Raw genomic sequence first — 24,835 nt, 5'->3', positions numbered from 1 at the left:
CTTCTTGCTGATCTATAGTGCGACCAAGCACTGGTTCCTGTGTAGAATATTAACAGGGAAGTAACATCAGTTTTAATTCCAAAAGATGACTTTAGGATCCTTCAGCAGATTAAAAACAGGCATTTTTCTTTCATGTCAGTTGTATTTAAACACTGCCATCTTGTGTTTTACTGTATATCCATTTTGTTAAACTTCAAAATTTGCCTTCCACTTCTGCACCGAATCCCTGTACCTTTGTGGAGAAACCTACACCTGCTGCTTGGAGGAGCAGGATGGAATATTAGCCCTGCAAGCCACGGGTAAGGGTAGGTCAGCAACAGCCTAGCAGAGTCCACCACATAAGGGGAAGGGAGGGAAAAAGCACCAGTAGCCCTGAACAGTCCATTACACCAGGGTGTGTAGAGAAGCCCTAAACAGTCCACTGTTCTGGGAGGTGGGGTCAGCAACATCACCACAGAACACTGTGCGGGGGGGCAGCAGCTGTCCTACAAAGTCTACTGCACCAAGTCAGGACAGCAGCTCCACATAAGCAGGAGTTGGTTGGGAGAGAGGCTGCCCCCATTTCTTACCCAGATTCCCCCCAATCTCCAGCCCAATCACCTTATCACTGTGATGCTCCTTGAGGGGCTCCTTTTGATCCAGATCCTTCCCGCTCCTACGCCATACCCTAATCAACATCCTGACCCTCTGAAACTGCCCCTGTCCTCTTTCCTGTCCAAAACACGCATCTCAATGGGCCTCAGTGATCTTTTTTGCCCAGCCCTCATGATCTCCCCTTTCTCAAATCTTGCAAATCTTGTGCCTGCTCAGTTTCCCTTCCTCCCACCCAATTTTTTCATCCCTTCCTTTTAGCCTTCCTAATCTCTTCTGCTACCCCCGAGCCTTCTTTTTCCCCAAGACTCCAACTCCTCCTTTTTTCTTCATAAAAGAGCTAAATGTGGGGGTGGGGGGAGAACATAACTTAAGAACGGCCATACTGAGTCAGACCAAAGGTCCATCAAGCTCAGTATCATGTCTTGGACAGTGGCCAATGCCAGGTGCTTCAGAGGGAATGAACAGAACAGGTAATCATTGAGTGATCCATCCTGTCACCCATTCCTTGCTTCTGGCAAACAGAGGCTAGGGTCACCATCCCTGCCCATCGTGGCTAATAGGCATTGATGGACCCATTCTCCATGAATTTATCTAGTTCCTTTTTGAACCCTGTTATAGTCTTGGCCTTCACAGCATCCTCTGGCAAAGAGTTTCACAGGATGACTGTGCGTTGTACAAAGAAATACTTCCTTGTGTTGGTTTTAAACCTGCAGCCTATTAATTTCATTTGGTGACCCCCTGTTCTTGCGTTATGAGAAGGAGTAAATAACACTTATTTACTTTCTCTACACCAGTCATGATATTATAGACCTCTATCATATCCTCCCCTTAGTTGTCTCTTTTCCAAGCTGAAAAGTCCCAGTCCTATTAATCTCTCTTCATATGGAAGCTGTTCCATACCCCTAATCATTTTTGCTACCCTTTTCTGAACCTTTCCCAATTCCAATATATCTTTTTCGAGATGGGGTGGCCACATCTGCACACAGTATTCAAGATATGGGTGTACACGGATTTATATAGAGGCACAATGATATTGAAGGGAAATAGTCCAACAGATGGAGTGGAATCTGAAGCTCCTGGGTGAGCTGTGTGCGGTGCAGAGGATTTCTGCTCATGCACCCAACACAGTATGAAGAGAGTCACCCAGCAGCAGCTGCAGCAGAAGCAGCATCTAGAACAGATAAACTTTGAGGCTGGCTAGAAGGGCCCTGTGACAGCCTGTTCAGGCCTAGGCGCTAGGGGCAGAATTACAATCAAGGCCCTAAACCCAGCCTACTGCGTCTAGTGGTTAACCTGGTCCTCTCTGGTCTCTTCCCCTTCAAGTAGAGTGGAAAAAATGCAAATGACTAAAGATTTTTATATGTGACGCTGTTCAGTAAAATTCTACCATCTAATTTATGCAAAGACTTTTTCCATTAGTTCATAGACTCAGACTTTAAGGTCAAAAGGGACCATCATGGATCATCTAGTCTGACCTCCTGGTCATTGCAGGCAACAGAACCTCACCCACCAACTCCAGCAATAGACCCCTAACCTCTGGTTGAGTTATTGAAGTCCTCAAATCATGGTTTAAAGACTTCAAGTTACAGAGAATCCACTATTTACTCCAGTTTAAACCTGCAAGAGACCCATACCCCATGCTGCAGAGGAAGGCAAAAAAGACCCAGGGTCTCTGCCAATCTGACAGGAAAATTCCTTCCCAACCCCATATATGGTGATCAGTTGGTACAATGAGCATTTTGGCAAGACCCATCAGCCAGACATCTGGGAAAGAATTCTCTGTAGTAACTCAGAGCCTTCCCCACCCAGTGTCCCATCACCAGCCATCAGGTATATTTGCTACTCGCAGTTGCAGATTAGCTACATGCCATTGTGGGCAGTCTCATCATACCATCCCCTCCATAAACTTATCAAGCTCAGTACTGAAGCCAGATAGGGTTTTTGCCCTCGCTGCTCCTCTTGGATGGCTGTTCCAGAACTTCACTCCTCTGATGGTTAGAAATCGTCTAATTTCAAGCCTCAACTTGTTGGTCAGTTTATATCCATTTGTTCTTGTGTCAACATTGGCACTTAATTTAAATAACTCCTCTTCCTCCCTGGTATTTATCCCTCTGATATATTTATAGAGAGCAATCATACCTCCCCCTCAGTCTCCTTTGGTCAGTTAGATTAACTGTTTCTTGTCAAATTTAGAGATACTTCAAGTAAGAAATGCATGTAGATAATCCAAGTTTTGGCTGGAGGCATTAGCTTCCACTTTCTTTCCTAGAAAAGGAACATTTAGTTGTAGAGATGGCTCCTCAACCCATTCACAGAGGTAGAAGTTTTTAGCAATGGCAAAAATGTAATTTTGCTGCATCTGAAATGCCATACTATAAAAGAAAGTAAGAGATGATAAATTCAGTTGCCTGAATTTCAACTGTGTCGAGTGTGGAGAACAGAGGTGGCCACACAGTGCATACCTTTTAACTGCTTTCTTTTGGAGTTCTTGTTGCTCATCTTCATTATGACAAATTACTTATTGCAATGAGACCCACATTTACAGGTCAGTACGATAAAGAACTTTAGCATGCACTAGCCTTGTCATCCCCATTTCCTTGAAGGCATTTACATTATATGCCAAATGTACCAAGTCAAAGACAATAGGTCCACAAGGACAGCAGAACAGGCAATTTACCAACTTCAGTGTGATCAGGTATTTCTAAAGGAAACCTTATATTTAAAAACAACACATAGTAAGATTTGTAGGCAATTATTTGGGTCAAGAACCAAACAGAAGTTGAGGAAAAAGATCAGTGAAGCTAGAATGTTGGTGAAGATATATAAACAGCACTTGATAAAATGGAGGAAAATTACTGCCTAGATTTGTGCTAATCTGTTTCCCAGGCTCAGTTTAAGACAAAAGGCCAAGGCAGAAAATTTAGTATAAAAGGTTACATCTCCTTTACGAAAGGATCCCTCCCCTGCTTCCTTCTGCTGCTGCAGCTTCTCTCTCTACACCACGCTCACCTCTCCTTATCCTATGTAAGGTTCAGAGCCCAGTCCGATGAAGAAACATTCTGGGGGCTTTGACATAAGATTTGCTGCCCGTTGATGTGTTACTGCGCAAGACTTGAGTCTGTGCCTCCTTCCCCTCACCCTTTTTTTGATGCAAGCCACCAAATGGTCAAAACATGTCTTGTGAGCCAAATCCTATGCATCTTTGCACCTGTCAAGGACTGTGCAATATGATTGGTCACAAGATTATTTTTCTGCCATTTCAGGGTCATTGGTAAAAAAAATGTTGAGAACCACTGTCCACAATAGCATAGTACACATCCCACCAGAGGTCTCTAACACAGCAGCAATTCAGAGATACCTTCTGAACTTCATTAAACAGCCTGGTGACCTCAACAAAGCTTTTCAGCAAAGCTTCCAGCTATCCTTAATTAACTAGCACATGTTATGCAACACAGACGGTCAGTCAGGTCACTTGTACTAAGTTTCAAAAAGAAAAAAAACAAATGGAGCTTGACAGGAAAAAAACCTACTACATTTCAATCTGGAGTGAGTGAAACAGCATATAGCAAGAAGTGAGCCATTAGTGTCCCTCTGCATGCATGTGGTATTGTAAATATTAAACAAGAAATGTTTTACCAAAACAAATTCAAACAATCATATTTATTGTTCAGCAAATTCACTCTATGCACCATTTATGGCTCTGGATATTTTGAAAGGCAGGAAAGAGAAAGAAATACCTAATAAATTCAGCATCAGAACATTTATTTACAAATATACTGGAATTCAACAAAAAATTCTCCACTTTCTGGATTAACTTCTTTGATGGGAAACTGATAGTTATATTTTTCAATTATAAAGAGAAAAGAGACCCCTTTCCTCCAAAGAGGTTCCATTGTTCTTATGCAAAACATTATGCCATCACCACTGAACAAACAGCCTATACTTTGTACTTTACTTTCAAAAAGCAAAGAGTAAACAGTTTTAGAAACCAGAATACAGAAAGCAAACATTTTGGTGTACATTTTAATGCAGCTTCATATTATTCTAGAGACTTCACCTCGTAGCATGTGTCAAAAATAAAGATAGCAATTACAAATACATATTTATATTAACTATTTCAATAGTGCTCATTTAAGAGCATAAAAAACAAAATACCCTCTTCATATACCATTGGAAACTCTGCTAGTTGATTATCAGCCTCAAAAATGTTTTGAAGTTATGACTGATAAATGTTTGTTCTCCCTTGTGCTTTTAAGTACATTGAACTCAAAAAGTGAATGTGTTTTCCCCCAAGAGAGTTCCTTATTGTGATTACATTCTCATAAATAACTAAAGTTGAATGAAAGATACAATGCATCTTCTACATAATCTAGACAGGCAAAAAAGTTACCCTTAAAAAACACAAACAAAATACATATTTATAGATCTACATCACCAGCAACCACCTCCTCTTCTATCTGCAACAATGGTTTCATGTTTATGGTTGCTTCACATGGAGGTTGGCTGTCCAGCTATTGGGGTCGGGGAGAAATAGAAAAAAAAGGTTTTAATTAAGGAAGAGTTTATTGGAGTGTTATAGTAAACGTAAGATACTGAGTTCAAAAATGCTTGTCAAAATATCATCATTAATCAATATCTGTTTGCAGTTCCCTTTTGCAAAAGGTAATTAACACAGAATCGAAATACAAGTTAGAATCAACATACAAACTATACCGAACAATAGCAACAGTGGTTATACTGCAAGAGTAAATCTAAATTGCCATTTAAAACAAATGGATTTTCAATGGTGTATACAATCTACCTAAAAATATCATTTTAAAACTTGTTCTCAGTCAAAAATATTGGGAGGTTTTAGGTATGGGAGTGGGGCAGGTTTTTATTTTTTGCCAAATAAATGTTTGCCAGATAGCTAAGCCCTTAATCGCAAATCTATTCAATTAACGTTTAAATTATCCATCTAATACTCTGTTGCTTTTGCAATATTAAAAAATGTTACCATTAAAACAAACAACTTTGTACAATATATTTACATGTTACTATCATAATAATCCTATAATTTACCATCCCAAGGTTCTTAACCAACCTTCTACCCAAATCCATCCTTAGAAGTTTTTAAGACCTGGCTTGACAAAGCCTTGGCTGGGATGATTTAGTTGGTGTTGGTCCTGCTTTGAGCAGGGGATTGCACTAGATGACCTCCTGAGGCCTTTTCCAACCCTAATATTCTACGATTCTATGAAATATATGAGGAAGAAAATGGGCCACTGTACAGCATGTCTGGACGTTTCACAAAGTATAGGTTGTGAGAGACCAAGAGGGACAGAAGAGACTAATCAGATCCAGAGTCAAGGCCCTTTTACAGAGAATGCACTATAAACAGCACTCATGTCTACAATGGGATGGGGTCTAGCTCAAGGGCCTCCACTGATCACAACTGCTGTAACAACATACTGTGGGAAAGGCAGCTTCTCAGCTATCCACGTCCAGAGAACTGTACTTATTAGGTTAAAATCAAGATTCCACGTGGAAGCAAATTGGTCTCCATTGCAGATCCAGGAGCACTGGTGCTCTGTGCATAATATTTCTCTTAAGTGATCACACAGCCACATTATGTGTTATTCATTTCATTCCACTGATGGGGTGAAAAGTGGTGAAGATATAGAGCCCTCTCCTGTAACTTACCCTCTCAATGGCTTAACATACACACTGAACTAGGTAACAAGTTAGAATCCTACAGTAAACTTACATGAGAACTTCCTTGCCCCAAACTACCTTCTAGGTCTTTAAGAAGGGTAGAAAGGAGAGCCACTCCAGAGTAATTCTGTCCAGGGATGGCTACATGTCACCACAGCTTTGTGGACCAGAATATTACAGGCAGCTTTGAGATTTAAAAATTAGCAGGGGCACTTCATCCTCATCCACAACAGCAAATTTTCAACCACCACCACTCAAATACTGGCTAGCTATAGTCAAGAAAATCTGTGGATTACAAATGCCAGTGTTCTATCAGTTACACAGCAATTTTCCCCAAAAAGGGCAAGTCATCAAAGGTAAGTCAGAAAGAGCATATGTGACAAGAAATGGTTTCTTTAGCAGAGGCACCACAGTTGTTTTTCAAAAATAAGTGGCATCCCTCTACCTTCTCCAAACACATACAAAAAACCCCAATCGGGAAAGGGTGACTGTAACAAGGGAACCAGTACTTTTTCCCTTCCTCCTGCTGGACCTCCACTATCCAGAGAAAGACCTGGGGGTTCAGCTCACAGCTTGTCACCCAGGATATCCCCATTCCCTTCCAAACCTCAGTGAGCCATACAGACCAAAATTAAATGGAAAAGCTGGAGTGTTGGTGTCTCTGTCATTCATTCTTAGAAACTCTGACACCCCTCTCAAAATTAATAATTTAAAGAAGTTTGGGTTTGCCACATAAAAGTAGCAATATAGGAGACTCTGGGCAGAGAACGCTCCTCATAATTAAGAAGTTGTCTAGCACTTTCTGCAGCAGCAAAGAGAAAAATGCTTTTTATTCAAAGCACCAGCACCAAGCTCACTAAGTCCGAATTTTTGTAAATGGGAATAAAGAAAAAAATTCTGTACTGCATCCTTTAATTAAAACCTGCAAGTAAATCAATCCACTGCTGATCTAATACTCCCAAATGAATAACTGATCATGAGGCTATAATTCAAAAAAGAGTAGCTTTGGAAATAGTAACCAACATCCTACAATTAGGATAAACTAATCATTTTCCTAGTATGTGCATATATCAGTTTTATAAGTAGATGCAATTTTGCAGCGTGACTGATTTGTTATTTAGTGAACAGCAATGACTTTAAGGGTATGCCTACACTGCAACCAAAGGCATTATTCGAGCATACTGTAGTCACAACAACAGTGAAGCCACAGAAGCAAGGGCTGCAATATGGACTGTACACCCCATCCAGGACCACCCAAGTGGCTAGACTGTGACTCTGTGGCTTCACTGCTATTGTTAGTCAAGCTAGCTAGATCAAAGCTAGCTCAGATATGACTACACATGCGACAGTCACACCTCTGATTGCAGGGTAGCCATACCCTAAGGTGCCACTTTCCCAGATTCGTAAAGAATGAAGCACATCCATTATAATGGGATGGTAAACCATTACACAATATGTTTAGTCTGCAGAAGAGAAGAATGAGGGGGGATTTGATAGCTGCTTTCAACTACCTGAGAGGTGGTTCCAGAGAGGATGGTTCTAGACTATTCTCAGTGGTAGAAGAGGACAGGACAAGGAGTAATGGTCTCAAGTTGCAGTGGGGGAGGTTTAGGTTGGATATTAGGAAAAACTTTTTCACTAGGAGGGTGGTGAAACACTGGAATGCGTTACCTAGGGAGGTGGTGGAATCTCCTTCCTTAGAGGTTTTTAAGGTCAGGCTTGACAAAGCCCTGGCTGGGATGATTTGATTGGGGATTGGTCCTGCTTTGAGCAGGGGGTTGGACTAGATGACCTCCTGAGGTCCCTTCCAACCCTGATATTCTATGATTCTAAGGGAGTGGAGAGTACAGCCCACAAAGAGAAACTGAAATGAAACCTTTATGAATCAATTCACTAATATACCCGGCTAGCACTAAAAATAATAGCCTTTGATAAGTACAGCAGTAGGCAGACTCTGGGGGCCCCAGAGCAAAAGTAGAAAATAAAGTTTTCACACACTTATTATAGTCTGGTCTCCTTACTTTTAAATTTGACATAGCAGTCGTTGCAGAAGAGTTCATTGTTTCGGATCCTGACTTCAGCTCCTGAGTGCGAGCCTCCGAGGTCGCATGCACAAGCTGTGCACTGTATTAAACATCAATAATTAGCAACTGGTTACAAACACAGGGAGAAAACATGTACATAAGCAGCTAATAATAAAAACCAGCGAAGCCTGAACCATAAACCCAAATTAGCAAAAGCAAACATACGATTTGCAAATTAAAATGCAGCCAACCAGATGAGACATCATTTAAAGGTGATGACTAGCAAACTAATAGAGATGCACATTCTAAAAATATAAAACAGAAATGATTCAGAGATTAGCTCATGAAATCTTGTTTAAGGTTCAATTTCTCAGAAACAAAATTTTAAAAAATGGCACAACAGGAAAGAACTTGTTCTTGAAATGGTGACAGCAATTTTGGCACAGAACATTTGTGTGTGCCACTTGCAGATTCCATGCAACACTATCTGCTTTTCATTCTGTTAGCTTTCTTTTCAAGACAGGAAGCATTTATGCTCAATTATTCTAAGTGTGTATGCATAATTTAAAAGAATTCTCGGGAGCTTCAGATTGCTTCATTTTGCCAAAACAGAATTCTTGCCACCCTTTCTTATGTTAATATTAAAATGTTTAAGCATAGTGGGCGAACAATGCATTACTATAGCGTGAACTAAGGAATAGCTCTCGACTGTCCAAGCAGGCAGAGGACACACATGTACATCTAAATCGCATCGTGTCTGGATGGACTGTCTCTGTATCGCCGTTCACAATACATGCATGCTGGATTTAGAAAATAAAATAGTCTTCAAGGGGGTTAGCATTTGCAGCCTATGTGAAAAATGCTACAATATGATGGCATCTAGCAAGGGTATCAGGAGAAAAAAAGAGGATTCTAGAATTAAGATATATTCATTCAGCTGTTCCACAGGGCCTTACACACATCGATAAAAGCCCATATATAACATCTAAAATAATAAATTCAACTCTGCAATACTTTGTTCAATGGTGCACTAATCCTAAAACAATTTCCTTTAGAAGAGATCATAACTCCTCCTATGTGCCAGTGCAGGTGAGTGCAAAGGGGTAATTCCTCTGTGCTGACTACCCATGTAGCAGGAAATAACATGGAGGAAAGGTAGTGGAGAGCACCTTGTGTGGATTTCTATTCTTCCTTCTGTGCAGGTGTACAGAAGTAGGTGGAGCCTTGGCTCCTTCCCCTACAACATGCCACCCAACACAGCTGGCACAGATTACTTCTTCCCTTTAGCCTGGGGGGAACCAATGACCAGAGACACTTAAGTCTTAATCTAGTTTCTCATCTATTCCTGGAGCAGTGCATCTATGTGTTGTCCCTTACTAAGGGGTTTATGGCAAAGTGGCAAGATTTTCAGAAGTGACAAGTGATTTTAGCCGACTCAATTTTTGGGTGCCCAACTTGACACACCATAAAGTGGCCTGATTTTCAGAGAGCAGGTGTCTCAGCATTTTCTGAAAATGCCTTTTTTTTAAAACGTGAAAATTGGAGTGTAGATGTTAAAACTTTAATACTACTCCTCTGATTGTTATTAAAGTGAATGCTTAATGCCTGTCGATAGGACTGTTGCATGGATATATGCATGTAGCACACAACATGAGTGGAGCATGTATCATGTGATTAGTAGAGCCTTTGCAACCAGAACTCCAAGTAGCCATGCGTGCTCCAAGTTAGTTCCCGTTTCTTCACAGTGTTTCTCCAGCTCTCACCTTAAAACAATGTAAATGATAACAAAGACCAAGAGATTCGATGATCATGGCTGCTCCTTTGCCCAGAACGTTATTACAGTATGAGCATATTTTCTTCCCACTGACTGACCTAGATACAGAACAAGAATGTGGCTCAGGCCCTCAAAACCACTTGAAAAGGTTTAAAATATAAACAAGAGTGATCAAGAGCATGTTGTCATGATAGAAAGCATTGAAATAGAGGACTGTGTGCTGCAGTAATGAGTGGAAAATTAGGTTATCAGGAAAAAAACATCAAAATTAATGTTCTGTAATTAAATATGCAAGCTATAAAAATCTAAAATTTAAATGAGAAAAAAATATACAGAAACAGACAAAACAGAAGTGAACATAAGATTTTATGCAGCATTCTTGTGCACTATTTTATCATGTTAAATGCTGGTTGAAGAGGAGTCTAAAACAGATATTGCTAAGCTTGGAAACTAGTGATACATAGTTTTTGTGCTCCTGCCTCATTTCTTATCTGCAAGGAACTATTATTAGGGCTACACTTTACTAAAACCTTTGCCAAGTACCACCCTCTGTAGATTGTTAAGTAACTGAAGTCTGGTTCTGGACATACATTACATTAACTCCTTTAAACATGTGCCTTATAGAGGTCAATTTCCATGGGCCAACCGGAATATTTGAAATCCGAAAATGGAAGACAGAACAAGAGAAGCAGCCATTTTTAAAATGGTCATTTTCTTACACTATTAAAAAAATTAAGAAGTCTAGCTTCTAAAAAATGCATCAATTTATCAAAATGTTCATGAATGCTAGAACTAGGAAGGGTGAAGGAATGCTTTTGCAATGGTCTCATTACACCTATTGCATGTAATTGTGTGTGCATGAGTTTCCACAATCATATATATATTTGTTTAAAAAAGTTTTAATTACATGAAAGAGCATGGTTACCTTCAGTCCAAAATAAACTGTAATTAGTACTTCCTTTTCTGGATTAAAATAATGGCCTACCCTACAATTACCCAGGATCACTAGCCATGAACATTCCTGAGAATTCCCTGAGAAGATGTTGACCACATGTCAGCAAAATAGATGTGGTCAATAAAATGTGGGTCTTAAAATTTTATGTATTTATTTTTTTAAACAAAAGATTCTTACAAAACCAATACATGTCAGAAGTGATGTCTGGAAAGTACAAGGAGACTTTTATCATCATTTTTGTAACCCATAAATAATTTTGAGTTGAGTGACTAGAGATTTATTGCTTCACCTGGAAAACTTTCTGAACAGCTATGAGAAACATGGAAGTGATAACACTGTTCTTCTATGGTACCTTTCAGCTAGATAACTCAAGGCACTTTTCAAATATTAAGGTTTCAGAGTAACAGCCATGTTAGTCTGTATTCACAAAAAGAAAAGGAGTACTTGTGGCACCTTAGAGACTAACCAATTTATTTGAGCATAAGCTTTCGTGAGCTACAGCTCACTTCATCGGATGCATACTGTGGAAAGCGTAGAAGATCTTTTTATATACACACAAAGCATGAAAAAAATACCTCCTCCCACCCCAACAAAAAAACTTCAAATCCAGACTCCAGCGAGAAACTGCTGAAACAGTTTGTTTGTTGCTGAAACAGTTTCTCGCTGGAGTCTGGATTTGAAGTTTTTTTGTTGGGGTGGGAGGAGGTATTTTTTTCATGCTTTGTGTGTATATAAAAAGATCTTCTACGCTTTCCACAGTATGCATCCGATGAAGTGAGCTGTAGCTCACGAAAGCTTATGCTCAAATAAATTGGTTAGTCTCTAAGGTGCCACAAGTCCTCCTTTTCTTTTTTCAAATATTAAGTTTTACAACACTCCAATGTGGAAGTACAGTATAATTATATCTGTTTCACACACAATCAGACTCCAATACTAAGAGATCAAGTAGCTTGTTTAAGATCAAAGCAAGCCAGTGGCAAAGCTTGTACAAGACTCATTAGTTCCAACTACCCCGCTGTAACTACTGTATGAGCGTGTCCACAGTTCAGCCTGCTATTTATAAATTTTCAACAGATGGGCAACTACTTACCTGTTCCGCTGCTGAGCTCCTGATTGGGAAGCAGAGGTAGGAGACTGAGCACGAGGTACAGAAGAAGGTGCTGAGGGGAAACTGTGGGATGAAGGTGCTGATCTTCCAGAGCTGGCTGAAGGAGGTGCTACACTGGAGGAGGGGGTACGCATGTAGGCTCGGTTCGAAGTAGACACTAGTGGAGCAGCAGAGCGACTAAAATCTTGATTAGATGACAAGGATGTGGAAGAGGCAGATTGATTCGTCCAAGGTGGAGATCTCCATGAACTTGTTCTTGAGGAATCAAGGTTATCTAAAGATTCACCTCTGAAATGCATAATTGTTATGTGCAGAATATTACTGCCCAGAAACATATCTTCTTATGAACACACACTTTATCATGCTTTGATTTTACAAAAAAGAAATATTTAAGTTTTCACGGTACACAAGGTATCAAAATATTCACTGTATCTATTTTAAAGGTTGATTTTCTCAGCATAATTATTTTTGATAAAGGAATACAATAAAATATTCAGGTTATTAAAAATATTTGAAGCTGCAAACTGTTTATAATAACTGGGCTTCACTAGCCTTAGGGGAAAAAATGACCAAAGAAGGTGAGGCTAAAGCACTAAAGGTAACAGCAAAATACACTTCAGTACAGCTTTATCAGCGTGAACCAAATCAAATTGTTTTTATTTAGTAATGACACCAGATAGTGGTGGTGTTTGTATTTTTCTCTAAGGGATACCAGTTCTAAAATAGATCAATCCCTCCCCACCATTAGATAGTCACATTGTTCAGAAACCAGCTGTAGGCACAACTATGATCTCATGACTGATATCTTACTGTTTCCTAAGTGACAAACCCAACGTTTAGACCCTATGCAAGCAACACACACAGAAATTCTGAAGTTTCCTACAAGATATTTGTGCATGTTAGAAATTACTGAAAATTATTCTTCAGAACCTATAAGCTTTATTTGAGAACAAAGTAAATTACTGAGGTTCTCAAATACATGTACAAATGACAATGCACATTAATCATTAATTCACATTACTGGTATATCAAAGGAGAAACAAGCAATTGAGGAAGTATTTACAGTTCACACACCACCACCTTTATACTCCATACTTGCAAATATTTGATCTCAGCTATAACACAACCAAGTTTGACCCCACTATGTTGTGACTCAAATTAGCTCAAAATCTTTACTGGCTTTACAATCTGTGCTGCAAAGCAACATTAGAGCGCCCCAAATCTAAATATTTATCTAGAGGCAAAGTTCAGTTTACAATTTTCAACAAGCGTCCTACCTCTTCATTGTATTCTTGTGAAGATTAACAGGGTCCTTATGCACACTAGAACTACGCTGCCTAATCCAGCTGTTGTCTGTATGTAGTGATGTTTTCTTTCTCATTTCCTGAAGGATATGTTGTCTCTCTATTTCTGCTGAAGACTGGGCACGCTCTTTCAGAGACCCCTTCTGTGAATCACTGACATTCCAAGACTTTTCCAAATATTTGTTGTTTGTACCTAATTTGAAAAATACAAACATCTGTCAAGTTTTAGGGAGATAAAACACAAAAGCTAAAATTAAAAAGCAAATTGTAAAACTAGTGTTGTAAAACTACTGAAGCAAAGTATGCACCTTTGTGTTAATATTTGATGAAGTATAAATTTCACCATTTTAGTATTGACTGCCATTACTAAAAAATTACTACCAGACAACATGCACATTAGAAGCATTAAAGATATCACCAGACAAAAAGGGAGATATCCAGTGTCAAGCTAGCAGTGAACTATCAAATATCTAAGTTAAAGCACAGAAGCAAGCACCAGGTATTCTGTACTTCTAGGCTATAATGCCAGAATGGGGTATGAGTTATTTTGCGCTTCCTCCTCTGCCCCCCAATATAAATATCCCTAGCCTGCTTTTCACAGGTGTAGGGTTTTCATGTGACTAGTGACAAATCAAGCAATAAATCATAATTTACAATGTGGCAATTTACAATAAAAAAAAAAATCAAATAGAGACAAGCAAAAGCTGCTTATCAGCCATGGTACAACATCACGCTACTTTTAAACAAATGGGTATTCCCTGCACTTTTAAGGTCAGATGAAAGTCAGTTAGAGCAAAGGATCTTTAAGCCTGAACTCTCCTCCCTCTTTGAAAGAGGCTTTTCTCCAGTAATGAGATGGAAACCTGCCGGAATACACAACTGCATCACAAGTTCCTTCTCCCCTTTCAGAATTTATAATCCACACCCCCTTTAATTATAGGAATTATTCCCTGTTCAAAATGTCAAATTTATTGTGTTTTAGAGGAGACAGTCTTGCTTTATAAATGTATCTGCTTCAAAAACGCCCCTTACTGGAAGCATTTTATCTACTACCTAGTTACTGGGATATCTAGGCCATTGAAGGAAAGGTCAAACTTTTGGTGTAAGGCATCCTTTGGTCCTTACTTGACATCTTAAAAAGGTAGAAAAAAATGCCATTCTCCTCAAAATGAACAGAATTACTAGTGTTTTTAAAAAAAAGGAAATTTGTTTTTATTCAGCTATTCTTTGTGCTAGGCCTACTTAAGTGAACAAAACAGTAAGTCACTTCAGTTGTAATAGTCCCTCTTCTAATACTGCTTTGACTACAGATTTACTATTGGATTTATTGGTACAGATTAACTTGTCAGATATTTCTGGAAGTCTAGTCATCTCATTAGTTTTGGTGATTGAGATGTGATTTGAGAAAGTGATCCTCTTGCCAATTTGAGATGCACTCCCACCTTGGTCTGGGTTAGCATGTTCCATCTGATAAACCATTTGTTTTCTTGTAGCCTCCAGCTCTCGTTCTTTTGCCTTTTGCAGAGTCTTCGTACTTTGCTTTCGGTTTAACTCCTCTTGCAACAGCCATTGGGCAATACCACCTAATGGTTTTCCATATTCACCTACAGTCATGTTTGCATACACAAACCCATTTATCACTTGTACAAAATTTTTTTTTGTAAAGTAGCTTGTTGTATCTTCCATCATATTGTCTTTAGTAAGTCACCCACATTCCCTTACATACTATACTCGAAGCGGATTATAAAATATCTAGAATATAATTTCTAAAGAGAATGCTATGTAATCTTATATTTTAGCAGCTCCTTAAGAAAACTGAAGCCATTGTTATATCCCCACGAAATCTCCAGCTGTTTTCTTCCCATATATACACTGTAAATGTTGCAAAACAATTTTGTTAAAAATAGTGCACCAGTGTTTGTAGCATTGAGTTTTGTTATTCCCAATTCAAACGCACTAGCATATCGTACATCTATTATCCACATTAGCCCCATTGTTTCTATATTCAGTCTACCACAGAAAATGTATTAAAATACAGCCTTACACATAACTGTTTAAAAGTATTAATGCACTATATAGATTATGATTACAATATGACTGTAATCCATACTACTTTAAAATAAATTTGAACTAAAGTATATATCTTAGAAAAGCATCCATTCTGAATTTAAAGACACTGACTTTTGGATAATTTACCACATCTCTTAGATAATCTATTCCAGTGGTTAATTTTCTACACTACTAAAAATCTGATATAGTATATGTATACTTGAATTATGAGTGGCAATCAAAAACAATTATTTTTGACCTTCAAATATCTAGTTGCTGTAACTACCCTTTATTAACTGCATGAAAACATGAATACAATCAATCAACTTAAAAAGATCTAAGAGCAATTAAAGTGCTCACCATTTTGACTTCTGGGGTAATCATCCAGTTCTGAAGTCGATCTGGATTTATTTCTATAAATACAGAAAACTTGTATTACCATAGCTCTAGTCATGGTGCAGGACACTGTTGGGCTAGGCACGGTACAAACACAGATCAAAAAGATGGTCTTGCCCGCAAAGAGCTGACAATTTAAGTATAAGACAAGATATAACAGATGGATAGACAGACAGAGAGTACAAAGAAATAATGAGGCAACACTAGTCAGCATTGACAGGCTGTGGTCTCAGCACACTAGCGGTATAATCTATTGTTATTTAGTACTAATCTTGCAGTAATTCCCAGAGACCTCAATTACAGAGTGGAGCATCATTCTCCTAGGTGCTCTACAAATATTTGTAAACATGGTCCCTACCTCATTCCCCTAGATCATTAGACTGCAATATCAATGAAGATCAGAGACAGTGCAGCTTACCAGTCTAAGGAGGACTGTTTCAATTTTTTGGGTGCATACTTATGTTTTTAAGTTTGTTACATGGTGATGTATTTACCACTTCCTAGTTTGGAAGTGCTATTGCCGCTGAAAGAAATGTATGGCCTTACATGCAACCTGAGGATGTTTCTTGGGAAAGCCTTGTGGTTCATTGATCCTATCATGCAGGGGAAAGTGCCTATGGGTTTTAGCTGACAAAAGTCATCAGATGCACAAGAAAATGAATAGCAGGCAAAAGTGTTCTGGCTGCCCAATGTGAAAGTTAACCTAGTACCTGGCTGCTCTATGCTTAGCTCTAGCTCATGAAAGTGTGGCTCTGACTATACATACAAATATGGTGTTTATTTAGAAAAGCAACAAAGAGCTCATTTCTTGGGCAGCAGCTTCAATATTTAAACTACAGAGGGCTGTTACAGCAGCATCACTGTATGCATTCACGACCCAGTGCAAAATGAGTCCGTTGTATTAAACCAATATGGCCTTTGGATGCAATATTCTTAATAATCGTATACAGTTTCCTGCTCTCCATATTAACTGTTTGTGCTAACATAGTCTGACTGATCAGTTCGTGCACTGGTGAAGAGCTGGTGTTACAAATGCTCAACTGCTTATAGAAGCAGTTACAACAGGGAACAAGGAAGCTAGACCGGTGCTTATGCCTCTAGCACCTTTGGCCTCTCCCCATGCCTCCATAGCATAACCATTTGGTGCAAAAGCCCTCACCACTCTGAGGACAGAGCACTAAGAGGAAAGAATACCCATCAGTAGACCTTGGCGAAATATTTTGGACAAATAGTTTATTTGCCAAAAAATGCAGTTTTGGTCAATCCAAAACTATTTGTCAATTTGACAGGAATTTGCTAAAGCCATTTTTCCCCCCAGGATTTAAACACCATTCACAAAGTGGAGAGGCGGGGAAGAAGAGGAGAAAAGGAGGAAGAAGAGCTAGTGGTAGTCCTCCCATACAACCATTAGCCCTGAGCTAGGGTACTCACCCAGGATGAGAGACACCCTCCCTCGCTCCTTTCTATTTAAAGTGGAGAAGAGATTTGAATGGAACCTCCACCCTCTAAGAAGAGAGCCATAACCATTTTTGATTCACCAAAAAAATCCAGAATTTTAAGTTCAATGAAACCTGAATTTCATTTTCAAGTTTTCAGAACTGCTAATGAACTAAAAAAATCATTTATGTGCCCAGTTCCATGCATCAGATGCACCATCTCAGGTTTTGGAGTTTCTTCTTGTGACATCACAAGTGCCATACTTATTTCTGTTGAAAGACTGGATTAATTGCTGAAAAAGATATACAGATGACTCTTACAAGCAACTGGGGTACTATCTATATTAATGTTGGATGGGAGAGTTATGGATAGAAGATATTTTTACAGAGATGGGGAATTTAGAACTTTTAGAGTTATTGCAATAATTAAAAGGGGAAAGAAAATACAACTGTGCATTTAAATGAACCAATGCATTTGTAACTGTTGACAAAAAAGCTTTTATTAAAAGCAGAAAAGAGGATAGCAAAAAACAGGCATGAGTTAAAACAAAACAGAAAATAGGCAAAGTTTAAAAAAGGGAAAACTAAAAATTTGTGTACCAGCTTCCTGATAATTTTGTACCTTCATTTTATCCCTCCTTTCCCTGCTTATCTTTTATTATGTTGCACAGTTTTGTGTGGGGGAACCGTGCCCTAGGTTGTATTACTCATTATGACACAACCACTGTAATAGCTGAGATTTTTTTCCAGTCTCATCAGTCCACTGCCACCCACACATTCAACTCCTTACACTTCTTGGCTTGCTTTATAGAAAGATCTACTGACTGAAAGACGTTTTATGCTACAAATGGAGTATGGCTTAAAGAAATTAGGTGGCGAAAGCTCCTATAGGTGAAAGCATAGCACAAGGACTGCAAAACAATATTGCTGGTAAGGACTCTAAACTGTACCACACCAAAATGGTTAAAATTTATTGTCAAATCCAAGGCTCTGTAATATAAAGGTGAAATTCTAACCTGCCTGGAGATTCAGTATCATACTAACCTGTCAGCAAGAAAGTGGCCAGATGGATCTTCAAAGTTTTTAGATACTTCATAATGGTCATAATGTCTATAAGCAAAAAATAAATAAAATAAATATATGAAATAAGGTGAATTAAGTAAATATCAAACCCAAATTGGGAAGAGATGAAGAAATAAGGTACAAACAACAGATCCCTAAATGTACATAGCAAACAAATTCTAGGAGGCTCAGCTCTTGTTTCAGTTAGAAACAAAGTTGCATGACAGATACAGCTTTCAAAGATCTTTTATGAAGTCAGACCTACTGGCTGTAAATGACAATCATCAAACACTGATACCAAAGCTCTAACATTAGAGGAATATGTATATCTACAGCACGAATACAGCTTTTTGGGGCAGGGGCCACGTCTTCATACATGTTTGTATAGTGCCTAGCACAAGGAAGCTACCATCCCAATTGTACCGGAAAGTATTAATATTGTTGTTAATACATTTAAAGTCCTACTTCAGCAAAGCAGTTTACACATGCTTAAGCACAACCCTATTCAGCAAATCCTTAAGAACACTCAAAAAAATGTTTTTGTTTCTCTGATATTTTACTGAGAGTGGCACTTCTATGTTATTTGTAACACTAGTAGGTGAAACATTTTCAGAAAGGAATGTTATATATAAGTTAATGTGTGTCCCTTCCTCCCACTCTCTTTACTCTTTAAAATAGACTGCTGAGAAAGGCAGTGGAAAGAGATTGTCTGAAATAAACAGATTTAGACTAGGTATTTCTAATATGCTGTGGTATCTAAGCTAATATAAATTATCTCATATATACTATAGAATCTTTAATCCACAATTAATAGAAACATATTGCTGTGCTGGTCAAACCACTGCAAGATAACAGCAGTAAGTGTTTTGACTTAGGAATGCAGACATGCAGCTAGTAGGAAATAATTAACTCAGTATTTCATTATAAATCTCTACAGAAGTGTTGAACCACAGACTTGCAAATTCCCCATTAATGCTACATATTGTCCACAGAGCAGAGGTGGGCAAACTACTGCCCGCGGGCCCGTCCTGCCTAGCCCTTGAGCTCCTGGCCGGGGAGGCTAGCCCCCTCTCCCGCAGCCATGCAGGCACCACAGCTGGCTCTGGCCAGGCAGCCGGGCTGCAAGCTCCTGCTGCTCTGAGCTGCATGGTAAGGGGGTGGGCGGGGGTTGGATAAGGGGCAGGGGGGTCTGGTGGGGGGAACTTAGGGGACAGAGAGCAGTTGGATGGGGCAGAGGTTCTGGGGGGTGGGCGGTCAGGCACGGAGAGCAGGGGAGTTAGATAGGCACGGAAGTGTGTGTGGATAGGGGTTGGGGCAGTCAGGGGGGTCAGATGGGGGTGGGGTCCCAGAGGGACAGTTAGGGGCAGAAGGTCCTGGGAGGGGGCGGTCAGGGGACAAGGAACAGGGGGGATGAAGGGGTTGGATGGGTGCAGCGCAGAGGGTCCTGGGAGGGGTTGGATGGGGACAAGGAGCAGGGGTTGGATGGGTTGGAGGTTCTGAGGTGGGCAATCAGGGGGCAGGAAGTGGGAGGGGGTGGATAGGGAGTGGGGGCCAGGCTGTTTTGGGGGGGGGCACAGCCTTCCCTACCTGGCCCTCCCTACAGTTTCACACCCCGATTTGACCCTCAGGCCAAAAAGTTTGCCCACCCCTGCAACAGAGCTAGGTGATAACCTCAGAAGTTTTCACGGTAAATTTTCAAGTTTTTGGCCTAGCTCTTATCAGTCACCATGTTCACTTGCATAAACCCTTTTAAACAAAAACCTAGGAAAGCAAATAAATAAACTAATTTCGTTAAAAGTCAAAACCACCAGCTTTAATTATGAGCCTGATTCTGTCACACCCTTACAAACCGTGAATAGCACTTTACTCTGACACTCAGTAGGATGATTAGCAAAATAAGGTATCACTCAATATAAGTAAGGATGACAGGCCCTTATGTTGGACTAAGGTACAAAATGTGTATTGGTATTGTAATGAGACATAGGTTTAGGTTGTCACAGAATGCACTCTGCTTAGTGACTTCATGTCCGTCTTTTCTCTTGATATTCACAGAAACATATGTTTAATATGCACATACTTCAGGACATCTGCATTATCTTTGAAAATATGCTTTTGAAAAGTAAATGCATCTCCCCAATTGTGAGTGCAGACCTTCGGTATTGGGGCATCTGTATTGGTATCTCCCTTTCTTTTTCCATGCGCCGCTTCTGCTCCTCGGCCTCTGCTCGCCGCTTCTGCTCCTCGGCATATTGTTGTTCCTTTTCTTTCTGCTCTCTTTCAAGCTCTAGTTCTTGGGCTTTCCTTTTTTGCTCCAAATGCAGGGCTTTTTCCTCTTGAAGTCTCCTTTCCTCCTGGAGTCTCCTCCTTTCCATTTCCTTCTCTTCCTCATTCTGCTGCGGTTCCCCCCACTCATGTCTTCTGCCTCCTTCAAGAACATCAGTGTCTTCTCCCACATTTGTTCCCCAGCTAGAAATAGGTGGTGCATGTGCAGGTACCGATACTGTGTTGAAGGTTAGGACAGTCGGCTCCTGTAGGAGAGGAAAATAATGGTTTTAGAAACATGATAGCACAGGCTACCTATTTAGGAAACATTTAGTTTTGTGACCAGGGACTTGAGGGGAAGGATCTCAGGGGACTCTCAGTGGCAACAAAGAGAGTGTGCTTCTTAGTTTATGCTTTAGGGACGCCTACACACACAGTCTTCTAAAGTGAGACGTTCCACTCTGTTTGCTAGCCTTGATTACCCCGTTGCCTAGTCTTTCCAAAAGTGTCCGCAGCTTTTATTTTTTAAACCACCTTTATGCATGAAACACCCAACCTATACTTATGCTTCAAGCCATTCCTTCTCCTCTTAAGTCCCTACACTATTTCCACAATAAGTGACTCAGTGAATATTCACTCACTTTTTTTCCTTATTTTACAGATTTTTAGAAACAACCTTAAGTGAACTACAGTGAGCACATATCTAAACTCAATATCCATGTTAACTGTACTGATGTAACCCTCATCCTTCAGCATCCTCCAGCATCTAAAATTTAAGAACATAATGGGCATACTGGGTCAGACCAAAGGTCCATCTAGCCCAGTACCCTGTCTTCAGACAGTGGCCAATTCCGGTCACTTCAGAGGGAATGAATAGAACGGCAATCGAGTGATTCATCCCATCATCCACTCCCAGCTTCTAGAAGTCATTTCTGACATTGTATTTTTGTATGCACTCCTATGAGAAAGGTCTTTGAATAGTTTGTTTCCATGCAGGAAGCAAAATAACCCTTTGAAATGAAGGAATAATGTGTCAGCCCAGATCACCCCCCCAGCACTTAACGGTTTAAAACAAAATGTCCTTGAGGGCTTCATAGTGAAAGACTTAACAGCTTAATTGAGGGACACCAGTCTTGATGTTTAAGTTATATAAGCTTTAGATTTGTTTTGCTTTCCTGTTTACCACTGTATAAGCCTAAATACACTTGCAGGTACATCTGAAGGAGGAGGAAGTGCTCACTGAGCTGATACAGGAACAGGGAACATTGATGCCTCTAAAGCATCTGGAAACCCAGAATATAGCCTGTCCAGCTGTAGAACAGACTACAGCTGCAGAAGGAAGCAGCTAACGAAACTAGACACACTCTTGACATTTTGAGATATATGGACGTCTTCCATCAGCAAGGCTGCAGTTGATTTCTTCTCTAAATTCTTCAGAGGTAGGATGGCTCAGCCTTAAGACCGCAAAGGTACTTAAGCACGTCTTAATTTGAGTATGGGATAGTCCTAGTGACTTCAGTGGGACTGTTCATAGGCTAGAAGTTAGGTACATGCTTGATTACTATGCTGAATCAGGGCTGAAGTTGGTCATTTTCACTCTGGTCACAATGATATTGTATAAGCTGGTAACTGGCTTATAAAACAAAACATTTCTTGTGTTCATACACCTCAGCTGCATGTTGTCCTGCTGTCTTGAATGAGTCTAAACCAGGGTGGGCAAACTTTTTGGCCCGAGGGCCACATCTGGATATGGAAATTGTATGGCGGGTCATGAATGTTCACGAAATTGGGGGTTGGAGTGCGGGAGCAGGTGATGGCCCCAGCTGGGGGCGTGGGGTGGGGCTGAGAGGTTTGGGGGTACAGGAAGGTATTCCGGGCTGGGACTAAGTGGTTCAGAAGGCAGGAAGGGGATCAGGGCTAGGGTAGGGGGTCAGGGTGCAGGCTCTGGGAGGTGCTTACCTCAAGCAGTTCCCAGAAGTAGCGGCATGTCCCCCTTCTGGCTCCTACACGTAGGTACAGCAAGGAGGCTCTGGTGCGTGCTGCCCCGTCTGCAGGCACCGCCCCTGCAGCTTCCATTAGCCATGGTTCCTGGCCAATGGGAGCTGTGGGGGCCATGCTTGGGGTGGGGGCAGCTTGCAGAACCCCCTGGCTGCCCCTATGTGTAGGAGCCAGAGGGGGGACATGTTGCTGCTTCTCGGAGCCACACGGAGCGGGGCAAGCCTCTGATCCCGCTCCCCCGTGGGAGCTTGAGGGCCAGATTAAAACGTCTGGAGGGCCGGATGCAGCCCTCAGGCTGTAGTTTGCCCATCCCTTATCTAAACCCAACTGATCACAAAAGTAAACCACCAACTTTGTAGACAGTTATTTTTATTTTAGGAGTATTTATTCTCTGCATTGGGCAAATGAGAAAGCAAAAAAGTCATCTGCATATTTAAGTACCTACTTTTGCTAATGCTCAATAAAGGAATCATGAGAAACTTGAAAGGTGAACACATACACATCGCCTACCTCATCTAAATATTTGGAACTCTCTCTTTCTGCTTCTTGCTGAGCCTGTAGCCATTCTTTCCGCAATTTCTCCTGTTCACGTTTGTATTTCTCCTGGCAGGAAGAGTCACGGATTATATTAAAAGTAAATAAAAGCGACAGGAAAACACGACCTTCTTCATTTGTATTAAAATATTTGTTTTAAAACTAACCTTGTGCAAAGCAGTAAGTCAAGTAATAAAAAATCCTAATAGATTGCAGATGGCGAAATCCTGACCCTAATGAAGTCAAAGGGAGTTTTACCATTGACTTCAGGGGAGCCAGGATTTCACCCTAAGCCTCAGAAGACTCACCAACCTATTACATTTCCTATCTTATGATTTGTTTTTGGTTTAGTTATGAAGTTACCTCTACTAAGCTACAGTAATATCAATCTTAACTATTTAAAACAGGACTAAAAACATTTGCGTTGGTTACAAGTTAGTAATCAGGTTCCTTAAAGATGACCTCTAACTGAAGTCCGAAGCAGCAATTGAGTTTAAATAAGAACCTGAACTTTTGGATGCTTGTCTAAGCCAAAATCAAACTTAGTATATCTTTAGGATTTTCCCATCACTGGTTTTATGTGTGATGACATATCATACTGATGAAATATCATGAGTCATTATTATTGGGCAGAGAATATAGGAGCTGGTGATTTTTGTTTTTTGCCATTCACATCTGCAGAAGAACAGATCTGTAAAAGAATACCCGGAAAAGTATTAATTTTCATGATAGTGGAGATATTCCAGGGGAGGCAAGTTTAGTGGCTTCCAGACTACATTTATTTGGAAAAAAAAAATTTGTCCCTGGGGTAGCAGAGAGAGAGAGATGGCACTGGAATTATGAGTTAGAGTGCTTCTGCAGAGCAAGAGGAGCAGAGAAGCAAAGTGAAAATGATGTTGGCGTGCGCGTCTCTCTAAAAACAGAAATATGCCAGGTTTCATGTTCTTGAAGACCAGCCCTCAAAATTTTCCCTAAGCTATGACTGTCAATCATTAATTATATGTAGTGTTGTAGCCATGTCAGTCCCATTATATGAGAGACACAAGTTGGTGTAGTAATCATTTATTGGACCAACTTACCTCACCCATCTTGTGACTGATTATTAATTATTATTATTAATATATCTCCAGAAGCACCCAAAATGCGATTGGCATGGTGCAAACACCGAGGGAGGCACAGGCCTTGCCTTGGAAAGATGAAGGGTAGGAAAAATATATATACAAGTAATATATATACACAACGTTTTGTTTTCATGTTGGGTTCATCATCACCCTGAATAGAATTCTGTAGGTTAAATTATACTCCGTGCAACCAATAATCTTTGGATGGTTAATGAATTTGCACGTGATACTGAGGATGTAATTTGAAGATAATGAGGTTGTACATGTTCATTGAAAGCAAAGGCCTCGATCCAGCAAAGCACTTAAACACACAACTTTACGCATAAGTAGTGCCATTCAGTTAATTTCACTTGGACTACTCACACGCTAAGTGCATTACTGAACTGAAATCTATAATTTGCCCTGAAGAATCTCTCTTACTCATGATGCGTGGAGATGGAAACACTAGGGTTGCCAAGTTTCTAATCACACAAAACCGAACACCCTTGCCCTGCCCCCGCTCACTCCATCCCCTCAACCCGCAC

At 40.2% G+C, this 24,835-nt stretch overlaps 1 protein-coding gene across 5 annotated transcripts in view; it reads right to left on the bottom strand.

Moving 5' to 3' along the window:
* Positions 1-4,276: 4,276 nt before the first annotated feature.
* The window catches only part of LMO7 (LIM domain 7), a 181,778-nt gene continuing 161,219 nt past the window's right edge, over positions 4,277-24,835 (bottom strand). Inside the window, exons 25-34 of one of the 5 annotated variants that reach the window (XM_074962097.1) lie at positions 23,167-23,259; positions 20,548-20,924; positions 18,379-18,444; positions 15,863-15,915; positions 14,896-15,057; positions 13,427-13,646; positions 12,132-12,437; positions 10,076-10,184; positions 8,310-8,412; positions 4,277-5,105 (exon numbers count right to left, since the gene is read on the bottom strand). In XM_074962097.1, the coding sequence (XP_074818198.1) occupies positions 5,083-5,105; positions 8,310-8,412; positions 10,076-10,184; positions 12,132-12,437; positions 13,427-13,646; positions 14,896-15,057; positions 15,863-15,915; positions 18,379-18,444; positions 20,548-20,924; positions 23,167-23,259 (1,512 nt within the window). In that variant the 3' untranslated portion in view covers positions 4,277-5,082. The remainder of the gene's footprint in view (positions 5,106-8,309; positions 8,413-10,075; positions 10,185-12,131; positions 12,438-13,426; positions 13,647-14,895; positions 15,058-15,862; positions 15,916-18,378; positions 18,445-20,547; positions 20,925-23,166; positions 23,260-24,835) is intronic. The other 4 variants (XM_074962102.1, XM_074962109.1, XM_074962121.1 and 1 more) reach the window with 4 other exon arrangements.

Source organism: Natator depressus, chromosome 1 (assembly GCF_965152275.1).
Source record: "Natator depressus isolate rNatDep1 chromosome 1, rNatDep2.hap1, whole genome shotgun sequence".
NCBI classification, from domain to species: Eukaryota; Metazoa; Chordata; order Testudines; family Cheloniidae; genus Natator; species Natator depressus.
Note: the sequence above shows the minus strand (reverse complement) of the source record. Positions and strands in the feature narration are given on the sequence as shown.